This window comes from Microcebus murinus, chromosome 7 (genome assembly GCF_040939455.1).
Source record: "Microcebus murinus isolate Inina chromosome 7, M.murinus_Inina_mat1.0, whole genome shotgun sequence".
NCBI classification, from domain to species: Eukaryota; Metazoa; Chordata; class Mammalia; order Primates; family Cheirogaleidae; genus Microcebus; species Microcebus murinus.
In genome coordinates this window covers 308,815-321,176 of record NC_134110.1, presented here as the reverse complement: position 1 = coordinate 321,176, position 12,362 = coordinate 308,815, and the positions used below count along the sequence as shown (strand labels likewise).

At 59.6% G+C, this 12,362-nt stretch overlaps 1 protein-coding gene across 1 annotated transcript in view; it reads left to right on the top strand.

The window, feature by feature from the left end:
- The window catches only part of RASGRF1 (Ras protein specific guanine nucleotide releasing factor 1), a 94,962-nt gene extending 83,805 nt beyond the window's left edge, over positions 1 to 11,157 (top strand). The window contains exons 25-27 of the mRNA XM_076004684.1: positions 3,996 to 4,113; positions 5,196 to 5,264; positions 10,886 to 11,157. Coding sequence (XP_075860799.1) covers positions 3,996 to 4,113; positions 5,196 to 5,264; positions 10,886 to 10,978 — 280 coding nt within the window. The 3' untranslated portion in view covers positions 10,979 to 11,157. The remainder of the gene's footprint in view (positions 1 to 3,995; positions 4,114 to 5,195; positions 5,265 to 10,885) is intronic.
- The last annotated feature ends 1,205 nt before the right edge of the window (positions 11,158 to 12,362 follow it).

Genomic DNA, 12,362 nt, shown 5'->3' with positions numbered 1-12,362 from the left:
TGTTTTTTTGAGACAGAGTCTCACTCTGTTGCCCGGGCTAGAGTGAGTGCCGTGGCGTCAGCCTCGCTCACAGCAACCTCCAACTCCTGGGCTCAAGCGATCCTCCTGCCTCAGCCTCCCCAGTAGCTGGGACTACAGGCATGCGCCACCATGCCCGGCTGGTTTTATCTTTTTTTGTATATATATATTAGTTGGCCAGTTCATTTCTTTCTATTTTTAGTAGAGACGGGGTCTCGCTCTTGCTCAGGCTGGTTTCGAACTCCTGACCTTGAGCGATCCTCCCGCCTCGGCCTCCCAGAGTGCTGGGATGACAGGCGTGAGCCAGCGCACCCAACAGAAAGACGATATTAATTATTACCGATATTAATTCCGGGCGCTTGCCGAGTGCTCTCAGCCGTCCTTGTGCACGGCGGCCTCAGCCCGGCTCCCGCCGTGGGGACTGTCCTGTGCGTGTGGCTCCCTCAGCAGCACCCTGGCTTCCGCCCACAACGCCCCCCTAAAAAGACACCTGCAGACGTGGCCACGTGGCCACCGAGGCACCAGGATGAGGCAGCTCCTCCCTCCTGTTTTTCGGGACCGGGAGAGTGTGGAGCTGCCTTGTGGCTGCCAGGGCGGTGGAGCGGGCGGCCCAGCCCATGAAATGTGGGGTCTGAGAGCTCCCCAGGGTCACCCCAGGCACCTGCACCAGTCTCCCCTCCTTCCGCTGACCCAGCGTCCCTTGCTTTCCTGGCCCAATGGCCACACACCAGACCTGGGGAGACCCTGGGGGACCCCTGGGGTCCGGAAAGTCCCCATAGAGCCCGGGAAGCCACCCCTCCCTGGAGGGGTCACAGGGACCCACTGGGGTTCACCATCCCAGGGCTTTGGGGACGGGGACGGCAAAACCTCCAGCCCCTGACGGCGGCTTCGCCATGCTGCCCACCACCCCACGGCCCCACGCCCCACAGGCCCCACCGCCCCACCGGCCCCACCGCCCCACTGGCCCACTGCCCCCACCAGCCCCCGCCGCCCCACTGCCCCACAGCCCCACCGCCCCCACCAGTCCCCGCCGCCCCACTGGCCCCACTGCCCCACTGGCCCCCGCCAGCCCACCAGCCTCCTCTGTGTCCGTCCCACCCACATGTCCGTCCTTCGCCAGCTGTGTGTCATTGCCTTGACCACCTCCAGGCTGTCCACATCCTCAGACGGACGCTCCCCATCTGTGCCGTCCCGAGTCCCTCCTCCACCCGGACTCCCCGGGCCCTGGGGACCGTGGGTGAGGGGCCTGCCCCACCTGCGACCCAGGCACCGCCCCATCCGCCTCCTTCACGCAGCTTCCTCCTCTGTCCACCACCACTGCCACCACCTCTGTGGTCCCCTCCTGTCCCACCGCGCCCGACCAGAAAACAAGTGTTTAAGAACAAATCTCGGCCGGGCGCGGTGGCTCACGCCTGTAATCCTAGCACTCTGGGAGGCCGAGGCGGGAGGATCGCTCGAGGTCAGGAGTTCAAAACCAGCCTGAGCAAGAGCGAGACCCCGTCTCCACTAAAAACAGAAAGAAATTAACTGGTGAACTAAAAATACATAGCAAAAAAATTAGCCGGGCATGGTGGTGCATGCCTGTAGTCCCAGCTACTCGGGAGGCTGAGGCAGGAGGATCGCTTGAGCCCAGGAGTTGGAGGTTGCTGTGAGCTAGGCTGACGCCACGGCACTCACTCTAGCCTGGGCGACAGAGTGAGACTCTGTCTCAAAAAAAATAAAAAGATTTAGAAAAGCATCCAAGCATAGCAGGAACAAAATCCACAGAACAACATTGCCTTTATTCCACGAAGTGAACTGATATTGGCCGTTTCACCTTTTTTAAATCCTAAACTGGTTTCCACACCCACGGAAGGGTCGGGACCTTGGGTTGGGAAACCCTCCATCCACTGTGCCCCTGACACCAGGTGCCACCTCCCTCGTGGCATTGTCACACGCGCGTGCCAGCCATACCTGTGATCACCTGGCCGTACCTGTGATCACCCGGTAGCCTCCTTTAAATTAACTCGCTTTTCCCCTAAAATACATTCCAACAAGAAGGAAACGTTTACGTCCTGGGAGACGAGCCTGCTCCCCACAAACTCGGGGTGGCCCCGAGAACAGGCGCGGTGGGGGGGCCGCCAGGGGTGCCCCGTTCTGGCCGGGCTGGTGTTCGCCAGCACTCGAGCCAAGACCTGCCACTGGTTGTTCAAAACGAGAAACGTGAAGGAGGAGGGTGGCAAAGCCTCAGACCCGCACCCGCACCCCGCGACCGCCTGTCCCTGGGCGGCAGGGGAAAACAGCAACAGCAGAGGGTTTCTCACCGTACCAGTCCTCCTTGCTCGACGCCGTGTCTATGCCTCCCGAAAATCAGGGCTGCTGTGCACGGGAGTCTGAGGACCAGAGAGGGAAAGGGCTGGCCCGGGGTCACACAGCAGGCCGGGGAAGGACGGGCGGGTTCCTGCGCTTGCTCTCTCCCCCTCCCCGCCCCCACCGCAGAGGGGCCAGAGGGTCGCCCGCCTCTGCTCCCCGACCTGCTTGTGTGTGCTGAGCTGAGAGGAGGAGGCTGCAGGGCGGCCCGTGAGGAGTCCCCAGGGAGCTGGAAGGAGCCCGGCCAGGGAGCAGTGGCCGTGGGCTCCACGCAGACCCCCGGCCCTCGCCCGGCACCCACCCTGCCAGGGAGGAGCAGGACCGGGGACACCCATCAGAGAGGGGTGGCCGTCACCCCCAGGGCCCATCGCCCAAAAATGCAGTCCCCCCACCCCCGAGAGTCACCGACTGTGGAGACTGTCCCCAGCCCCTTTCCCCCCCCCCCCCCCCCCCCCCCCCCCCCCCCCCCCCCCCCCCCCCCCCCCCCCCCCCCCCCCCCCCCCCCCCCCCCCGCCCAGAAGCCACTTCCAGGAAGGCGACCAGTCTCAGGGGCTGAGTTTCCCACCTGGCACCCAAGCCCCGCCCGGGCGGGAGGAGACACCGTGAGGCAGAGGAGGGTCTGGGGCGCAGAGGGACCAGGGCGGGAGGCTGGCGGGTTGGGGCCCTGGGAGGAGGTCGGCGGGGCAGGGCGGGGATCAGGGTTGGGAGTCTCAGTGGAGAGAGGGGAAAGGGGACGGGGAAGGGGCTGGGCAGAGCTCGGGGACCCCCTGGGAACAGAGGTGGGGCAGGGCAGGGGGTCTGGGTGGGAAATTTCAGTGGAGAGAGAGGAAAGGGGACGGGTAGGGCCCGGGCAGAGCCTGGGGACCCCACTGGGAACAGACGCAGGAGGCAAAGGAGGGTCGTGGGGCTCAGAGGGACCGGGGTGGGAGGCTGGCGGGTTGGGGCCCTGGGAGGAGATCGGCGGGGCAGGGCGAGGGTCAGGGTTGGGAGTCTCAGTGGAGAGAGGGAAAAGGGGACGGGGAAGGGGCTGGGCAGAGCCTGAGGACCCCACTGGGAACAGACGCAGGAGGCAAAGGAGGGTCGTGGGGCTCAGAGGGACCGGGGTGGGAGGCTGGCGGGTTGGGGCCCTGGGAGGAGATCGGCGGGGCAGGGCGGGGGTCAGGGTTGGGAGTCTCAGTGGAGAGAGGGAAAAGGGGACGGGGAAGGGGCTGGGCAGAGCCCGAGGACCCCACTGGGAACAGACGCAGGAGGCAAAGGAGGGTCGTGGGGCTCAGAGGGACCGGGGTGGGAGGCTGGCGGGTTGGGGCCCTGGGAGGAGATCGGCGGGGCAGGGCGGGGGTCAGGGTTGGGAGTCTCAGTGGAGAGAGGGGAAAGGGGACAGGAAGGGGCTGGGAAGACCCCCGCTGGGGACAGAGGCGGGAGGCAGAGCGGGCCTCCCGGCAACCAGCCCAGAGCCCCCACCGCCCCTGGGACACCGGGACCGCGGCCCGCGAGACCTTGGGCACGGCGGCCTTGGTGAGCGGCGGCGTCGCTCTGCCTCTCTCGGGCGGAAGGGGCAGCACGCTCTGTGCTGGGCGCGAGTCCCTTCCTCCAGTGAAAGCCTTGTGTCCCCGCCCTCTGCTTGCAAGTTGTGACCCGCCCTGTGTCCCCTACCTGGGCATGTACCTCACCGACCTGGCCTTCATCGAGGAGGGCACGCCCAACTACACGGAGGACGGCCTGGTCAACTTCTCCAAGATGAGGATGGTGCGTTCCCCGCCCGGGGCGGGGTGGGGTGGGGGGCGTCAAACCCAGACTCTGCCCGGGGTCGGGGTTGGGGGGGGTTGGGGTCTCCCCTCGCTCTCCTCGACAGGCCAGCCCGGAGCACGGGGTGCCCCTGTTTGGGGGCCGGAGCCCTGAGCCCCACTTTGCCTGCACTTGACAGTCTGCAGGCGGGAGCTGTCACCGTTCCCACCTTACGGGCCGGCAGGCTGAGGCTGGGTGAGGCCCAGTGACTGACCACGGTCGCCCCGCGAGGAAAGGGCGGGACCAGGACTGAAGCCCCTGTCTGCTGAGTCCAAAGCCTGTGGTTTTATTCCCACCCTTTTTTTTTTTTTTTTTGAGACAGAGTCTCGCTTTGTTGCCCAGGCTAGAGTGAGTGCCGAGGCATCAGCCTAGCTCACAGCAACCTCAAACTCCTGGGCTCAAGCGATCCTCCTGCCTCAGCCTCCAGAGTAGATGGGGCTACAGGCATGCGCCACCATGCCCGGCTAATTCTTTCCGTATATTTTTAGTTGTCCAGATAATTTCTTTCTATTTATAGTAGAGACAGGGCCTCGCTCTTGCTCAGGCTGGTTTCGAACTCCTGACCTCGAGCAATCCACCCGCCTCGGCCTCCCAGACTGCCAGGATGAGAGGCGTGAGCCACCGCGCCTGGCCGGTCCTCAAACTTTTTAAACAGGGGGCCAGTTCACTGTCCCTCAGACTGTTGGAGGGCCGGATATAGTTAAAAAAAAAAAAAAAAAAAAAAACTGAACAAATTCCTACGCACACTGCACGTATCTCACTTTGAAGTGACAAAACAAGCATGCAGAGGCACCCGCATGTGGCCCTCGGGCCGCAGTTCAGGACGCCTGGTCTACGGGGTCCTGGCACATCTCGATAGCAGACCACTGGCTCAGAGAAACCGCAGTGGCTCAGTGGCACCTTCCGGAAGGCACCGTGGGTGCGTGGGACTGAGAGGCGGGGCTCACACGTAGCTGCTGAGGCCCCTTCCGCTCTGCAGGGTGGAGGGAGGGGGCGGCAAGGGAGCAAACTGTCCGCTACCTGACACCCCGGTCTCCCCACAGATATCCCACATCATCCGCGAGATCCGGCAGTTCCAGCAGACGGCCTACAAGATAGAGCACCAGGCCAAGGTGAGCCGGCGGGTCCCAGCTCCGGGCGGCCACCGTCCGGCCCCAGCCCCTCCCACACTGTTCCTTCCAGCAAGGCTGCCCTGTCCCTTACCCTCTGGTCAGAAACGAGTTGTCTCGAGATTCTTTTCTGCGTGTTTGTTTGTTTGTTTGTTTGTTTGTTTTGAGACAGAGTCTCACTCTGTTGCCCAGGCTAGAGTGAGTGCCGTGGCGTCAGCCTAGCTCACAGCAACCTCAAACTCCTGGGCTCAAGCGATCCTCCTGCCTCAGCCTCCCGAGTAGCTGGGACTACAGGCATGCGCCACCATGCCCGGCTAATTTTATATATATATATATATATATATATATATATATATATATATATATATATATATATTAGTTGGCCAATTAATTTCTTTCTATTTTATTAGAGATGGGGTCTCGCTCTTGCTCAGGCTGGTTTCGAACTCCTGACCTCGATCAAGCAATCCACCTGCCTTGGCCTCCCGGAGTGCTGGGATGACAGGCGTGAGCCACCGCGCCCGGCCGGTCTTATTTCTTTATTCAAACACGCCTGTCATCCTGAGCACTCTGGGAGGCCGAGGCAGGAGGATTGCTCAAGGTCAGGAGTTAGAAAACAGCCCGAACAAGATCGAGACCCTGTGTCTACTATAAATAGAAAGAAGTTAATTGGCCAACTAAAAGATATATATATATACAAAAAACTAGCTGGGCATGGATGGTGGCACATGCCTGTGGTCCCAGCTACTCGGGAGGCTGAGGCAGGAGGATCGCCTGAGCCCAGGAGTTGGAGGTTGCTGTGAGCGAGGCTGACGCCATGGCACTCACTCTAGCCGGGGCAACACAGTGAGACTCTGTCTCAAAAAAAAAAAAAAAAAAAAAAAAATGTGCTGCTAGTGGCCCCATTTCGCAGATAAAGTAGCTGAGGTTTGCTGATGCAGATTCCTGAGCTCCAACTGCCGAGGCTTTTCCTTCCCCGCCCCGTGAACGGTTTGCTCTGCGGGCGGCGTCCCGGCCTCCTGGCTTGCAACTCACAGGGACCCCAGCTCCAGACGCACCCCGGGCTCGGCAGACCACGCTCTTAGCGTTTCTCCTCTACCTCCCTTCGTCAGAGATTTATTGTTAAGCACTTGTTTTCTGGCCGGGCGCGGCGGCTCACGCCTGTAATCCTGGCACTCTGGGAGGCTGAGCCGGGAGGATCTTTTGAGCTCAGGAGTTTGAGGCCAGCCTGAGCAAGAGCGAGACCCCGTCTCTTCTAAAAATAGAAAGAAATTAATTGGTCAACTAAAAATACATAGAAAAAAATCAGCCGGGCATGGTGGCGCATTTCTGTAGTCCCAGCTACTTGGGAGGCTGAGGCAGGAGGATCGCTCGAGCCCAGGAGTTTGAGGTTGCTGTGAGCTAGGCTGACGCCACGGCACTCACTCTAGCCTGGGCAACAAAGCGAAACTCTGTCTCAAAAAAAAAAAAAAAAAAATTGTGTTCTGCTGTGAACTGCTGACCTGCTTCATAGCCAAGAGCCAGGTTGGAGAAGAGTCAGCGGTTGACTGACGGGCCACCTTTCACTCGCCCTCTCACTCACACGCATTCACCGGGCGAGTCCCGTGTGCGGGGCCTGGGTGGCCCTGGGCAGAGCAGGGAAGAAGCGGCGAGCTCCTGGCCTCCGGAGCCTGCGGTCGGGAGGGAGGCGGACGCAGAGGCAGAGAACAACCTGATGCTTACAGCCCTGGAAGAACTAACGCAGGGAGGTGGAGGCTGAGGACCGGGCCGGGGAGCCCTGGGACATGCCTGGGACATACCTGGGACATACCTGGGACATACCTGGGACATACCTGCACCTGCCAGAAAGTTCAACCCTCATCTAATCAGGAGGAACCCACAGAGAAATCCAAAATCCGGGACACTCCACTGGAGGCCCGGCCTGTAACTTGGTGGTGTGTGAGCAACTGTTGCGCTGGTCCGGAGAGGAGGGCGCTTGAGTCCTGATGTGCAGAGAAGACTATTCCACGCTCGTTAAAAAGGATAAGGAGGACCAGGACTATAGGAGGCTGGCGGGTTGGGGCCCTGGGAGGAGGTCGGCGGGGCAGAGCAGGGGCTCTGGGTTGGGAGTTTCAGTGGAGAGAGGGGAAAGGGGACAGGTAAGGGACTGGGCAAAGCTCGGGGACCCCCTGGGAACAGAGGTGGGGCAGGGCGGGGGTCTGGGTGGGAAATTTCAGTGGAGAGAGAGGAAAGGGGACGGGGAAGGGACTGGGCAGAGCCCGGGGACCCCGCTGGGGACAGAGGTGGGAGGCAGAGGAGGGTCTGGGGGGCAGAGGGACGGGGCGGGAGGCTGGCGGGTTGGAGGCTTTATTTAAGACTGTTGCAACAGAGCCGGGTGCCAGTAATGGCGCCTGGTGTCCCAGCTACTCGGGAAGCCGAGGCAGGAGGATGCTTGAGCCCAGGAGTTGGAGGCTGCCGAGAGCTGTGATGATGCCACTGCACTCCAGCCTGGGTGACAGAGTGAGACCCTATCTCTAAAAAAAAAAAAAAAGGAAAAGAAAAGCAAAGAAACACATGGGGGAGAGAGATTAAACTCAGCCCTGACTACAATAAAGGACAAGTGGGGTTGGTAGCTAACAGCAGAGTGGGAGGTCAGTGGGTGGAAATTACTCAGAGGAGGTATGGAGGGCAGGGGAGTCTTGCTAAACTGGCCCAACAGGATATTTGCTAAAGGCAGGACTTAGATATCCAGGGTGCGGAATGAGGAATTTGATCAGACATCAGGAGGTGGGGAAGGCACAGTGGCTCATGCCTGTAATCCCAGCACTTTGGGAGGCTGAGGCAGGAGGATCCCTTGAGGCCAGGAGTTCAAGACCAGCCCGAGCAACATAGTGAGACCCCATTTCTACAAAAAGTAAAGAAACTAACCGGGTGTGGTGCCCCATGCCTGGTGTCCCAGCTACTCGGGAGGCTGAGGCAGGAGGATCGCTTGAGGCCAGGAGTTTGAGGTTGCTGTGAGCGAGGCTGACTCCACGGCACTCACTCTAGCCTGGGAAACAGAGTGAGACTGTCTCAATTCTTAAAAAAGGGGGAGAGGGAGGATTCTTGCTAAGGTAGCTTAGCGGGATTCTTGCTAAAGGCAGGCCAAGGAGTGGGGGAAGGGGAGGGCTCGGAGAAGCCTGACTAGGGCTCCAGGAGGAAGTCCTTGTCACTGCTGGTTTCCATGGCGTCAGTGATGCCTGCAGGGCTGGGTTCAAGCTGCCAACTTAACGCTCCTGCTGTCACCAGCCAGTTCCAACACGCCACTGCGTGAGCTCTTCGAACAGCCTCAGTGAGCCAGACACGGGCTCCCACCTGTAGTCTCAGCTGCTCGGGAGGCTGAGGCAGGAGGATCGCTTGAGGTCAGGAGTAAGAGACCAGCCTGAGCAAGAGCGAGACCCCGTCTCTACTATAAATAGAAAGAAATTAATTGACCAACTAATATATTAGCCGGGCATGGTGGCGCATGCCCGTAGTCCCAGCTACTTGGGAGGCTGAGGCAGGAGGCTCGCTTGAGCCCAGGAGTTTGAGGTTGGTGTGAGCTAGGCTGACGCCACAGCACTCTAGCCTGGATAACAGAGCGAAACTCTGTCTCAAACAATAAATAAATTGCATGCAAATGTTGCTCTAGAATAAGATATGAATTAATTTAAAAATTAAAAGAGGGTCAGGTGTTATGGCTCACACCTGTAATCCCAGCACGTTAGGAGGCCCAGGTGAGAGGATTGCTTGAGGCCAGGTGTTCAAGACCAGCCTGGGCAAAACAGTGAGACCCCTGTCTCTACAAAAAAAAAATTTTAAATAAATAGCCGGGCGAGGTGGCTCACGCCTGTAATCCTAGCACTCTGGGAGGCTGAGGCGGGCGGATTGCTCGAGGTCAGGAGTTCGAAACCAGCCTGAGCAAGAGCGAGACCCCGTCTCTACTATAAATAGAAAGAAATTAATTGGCCAACTAATATATATATAAAATTAGCCAGGCATGGTGGCGCATGCCTGTAGTCCCAGCTACTCGGGAGGCTGAGGCAGGAGGATCGCTTGAGCCCAGGAGTTTGCGGTTGCTGTGAGCTAGGCTGACGCCACGGCACTCACTCTAGCCTGGGCAACAAGTGAGACTCTGTCTCAAAAAAAAAAAAAAATTTTAAATAAATAAATAAAAATTAAAAGAAATGAAAATATGATTTTTAAAAAGAGAGAGAGAGAGGCCGGGCACAGTGGCTCACAGTTGTATCCTAGCACTTTGGGAGGCCGAGGCGGGTGGATTGCTCGAGGTCAGGAGTCCGAAACCAGCCTGAGCAAGAGCGAGACCCTCATCTCTACTATAAATAGAAAGAAATTAATTGGCCAACTAATATATATAGAAAAAATCAGCTGGGCATGGTGGCGCATGCCTGTAGTCCCAGCTACTCGGGAGGCTGAGGCAGGAGGATCGCTTGAGCCCAGGAGTTTGAGGTTGCTGTGAGCGAGGCTGACGCCACGGCACTCACTCTAGCCCGAGCAACAGAGTGAGACTCTGTCTCAAAAAAAAAAAAAAGCATTTTTTTTTTCTTTCTGCTCTGGGTTTCTGCTGGGGGGAAATGCACCTTCCATTCCGAACAATTGGCAAATAAACGAGCCTCGGAAAGACGGCCGTTGGAGCTGAGGCTGCCGGTAGTGTCTGCATCACACGTTCAATGCACAGGATCCAGTAGAGCTCTTGGGGACAGGAGTCACGCGGGGAGGAGGGCACAAGGGAATAATCTAATTCACGTGAGTGGGTCTTCCCAATTGTCACAGCTCGGGGTGAGCCAGGTCAAGCCCCAAAAACGGAAACCCGTCCCTCACGTGGCCTGAGCGTCCACTTGCTTCTCTTGGGGCGAATACCTCGAAGCACCGTGTATTAATAACCCTAATGCCCACATGCATTTTGCCCCGACATCTTATTGCCAGAGGTTGCGAGCACACAGAGACACTGGAAGAATCCAGAACTCCCACCACCGGTTTCCCCAGTTGACATTTCAGATTTTTCTTTTTTTTTTTTTTTTTTTTTGAGACAGAGTCTCACTCTGTTGCCCAGGCTAGAGTGAGTGCCGTGGCGTCAGCCTCGCTCACAGCAACCTCAGACTCCTGGGCTCAAGCGATCCTCCTGCCTCGGCCTCCCGAGTAGCTGGGACTATAGGCACGAGCCACCACGCCCGGCTCATTTTTTCTACATATTTTAAGTTGTCCAGCTGATTTCTTTCTATCTTTTTTAGTAGAGATGGGGGGCAATCGCTCTTGCTCAGGCTGGCCTCGAACTCCTGAGCTCAAACGATCCTCCCACCTCGGCCTCCCCAGAGTGCTGGGAATGACAGAGGCGTGAGCCGCCGCGCCCGGCCAACATCTCCGATGTTTTTAAAGCCAGCTACAAACACTCCATCAAATACACAGCCAAGGGGACAGCAGCCGGCGAGTGGCAACCCTGACCCCGTGCGATTCGGTGCTGAGACGACACTACGCAATAGTCCCAACACAAATCACATCAAGACACGGGAGAGCACCCGGGAGGCCCCAGGAGGCTGCGGTGTCCTCAGTCCCCGTGCTAGGAGGCCCGTCACGCCCCCTTCCCTTCTCCTCTTTCCTTTCCCCAGGTGACTCAGTACCTGCTGGACCAGTCCTTCGTGATGGACGAAGAGAGCCTCTACGAGTCTTCGCTCCGCATCGAACCAAAACTCCCCACCTGAGGCCGGGCCGGCCCCATGGGCGCCACGCGTGACGCTGTACATACTCGTTTGGTCCCTCCGGGTCTTCTCCTTCCGTACCTGCTTCTCCAAGAACACACCTCCGTTCTCCCCCCAGACTCCCGTAGAACCGGAACGTGGTCTCTGCACACCCGAGGCCCTGCCCGCCCGCCCACCCGGCCCCCGTCTCCCGCGACGCCCGGCTCCTCCGTCCATTCCGACAGACAGCCACGCCTTCGCCCGCCCTCCCCGAAACCGCTGGCTCCCGCCTCCCGGGAGGCGGCCGGGGCCGGGCCTGCACCGCCCCGGACCTGGGCGCCCACCTGCTTCCGCCCGCCGTCCTGCCCCGGCCCGGGCCCTGGGTCCAGTTGGCCGCCCAGGCGTCGTCCTCCCAGCATGCTCCACGTCGCCGCTGCACCTGGGTGGGGGGTGGGAGGGGGGGACGGCACCGAGCCCCGACGTCCGGTCACTGGCCGGTCTTCCCGCGGACGGTGACTCCAGTCTCCAAAGCAGCTTTTTCAGCCAAAATCGCGCCGGCCTCGGAACTCCCCGTCTGTCTCCGGCCACCCGGATGGAAGGGAGTCCTCCCCGCCCAGGTGGGTCCCGGCCCAGGCGGCCCCCCGCTCCCTGCTCTAGGACTAACCCCAGGCAGCATGACCAGCACTCTCACGCTGACGCCGCCACCGGACCAGGCCCCAGGACTTTCCCGGGGACAACCGAGTCGCCGGAGCACCGCGCCTCGCTGAGGTCCACCCGAGGCCCGGCGCTCGCTGGAAGTCTGGGACACAGAGACGGCTCGTTCCCTCTGGGAGCCGAGGGGCAGCCGCTGCAAGCTTGCCTGTGGAGATGCTCTGAGTCTGCCCACCCCGTGAGAAAACCGGCCCCGCACCCTAGCGTTAGGGCACCAGCCACCCAGTGTCCCTGCTGCGCACACTGCAGTCTGTCCGAGCTCCTCCCGGCGGGAACGGGGCGCCCCAGCGCTTCCTCCGTGAACGCCGCCACTTATTTTTTTACACCGTGCAGGGTAGAGAACACACGGCTAGCTCCCACGTGGCAGGCATGCTCCACTGCACAGACGGAAACTCTTGCTGTAAGCAATACCTAGTGGTATGAGAATTCTTATTCCAAGCCCTAAACTATTTCGACGTACAGCTCGTTTGGGAAAAAAAAAAAAAAAAAAAGACAGAAAGAAATTTCCATTTTTGTAAAAATATGTTTCCTGATTACCTCTTGCTAATAAATCTATTCTATCTCAGGGTGAACGGCGAGTTGCGGTGGTTCCCTTTGTTCACGCGGGGAGTGTGGGAGGCGTTGGTGCCCGGCCGGGCCCCCCGCTGGGACCAGAGATCCGCAGGGGAACAAGGACGGCGTCCCCACCGCCTGGGGG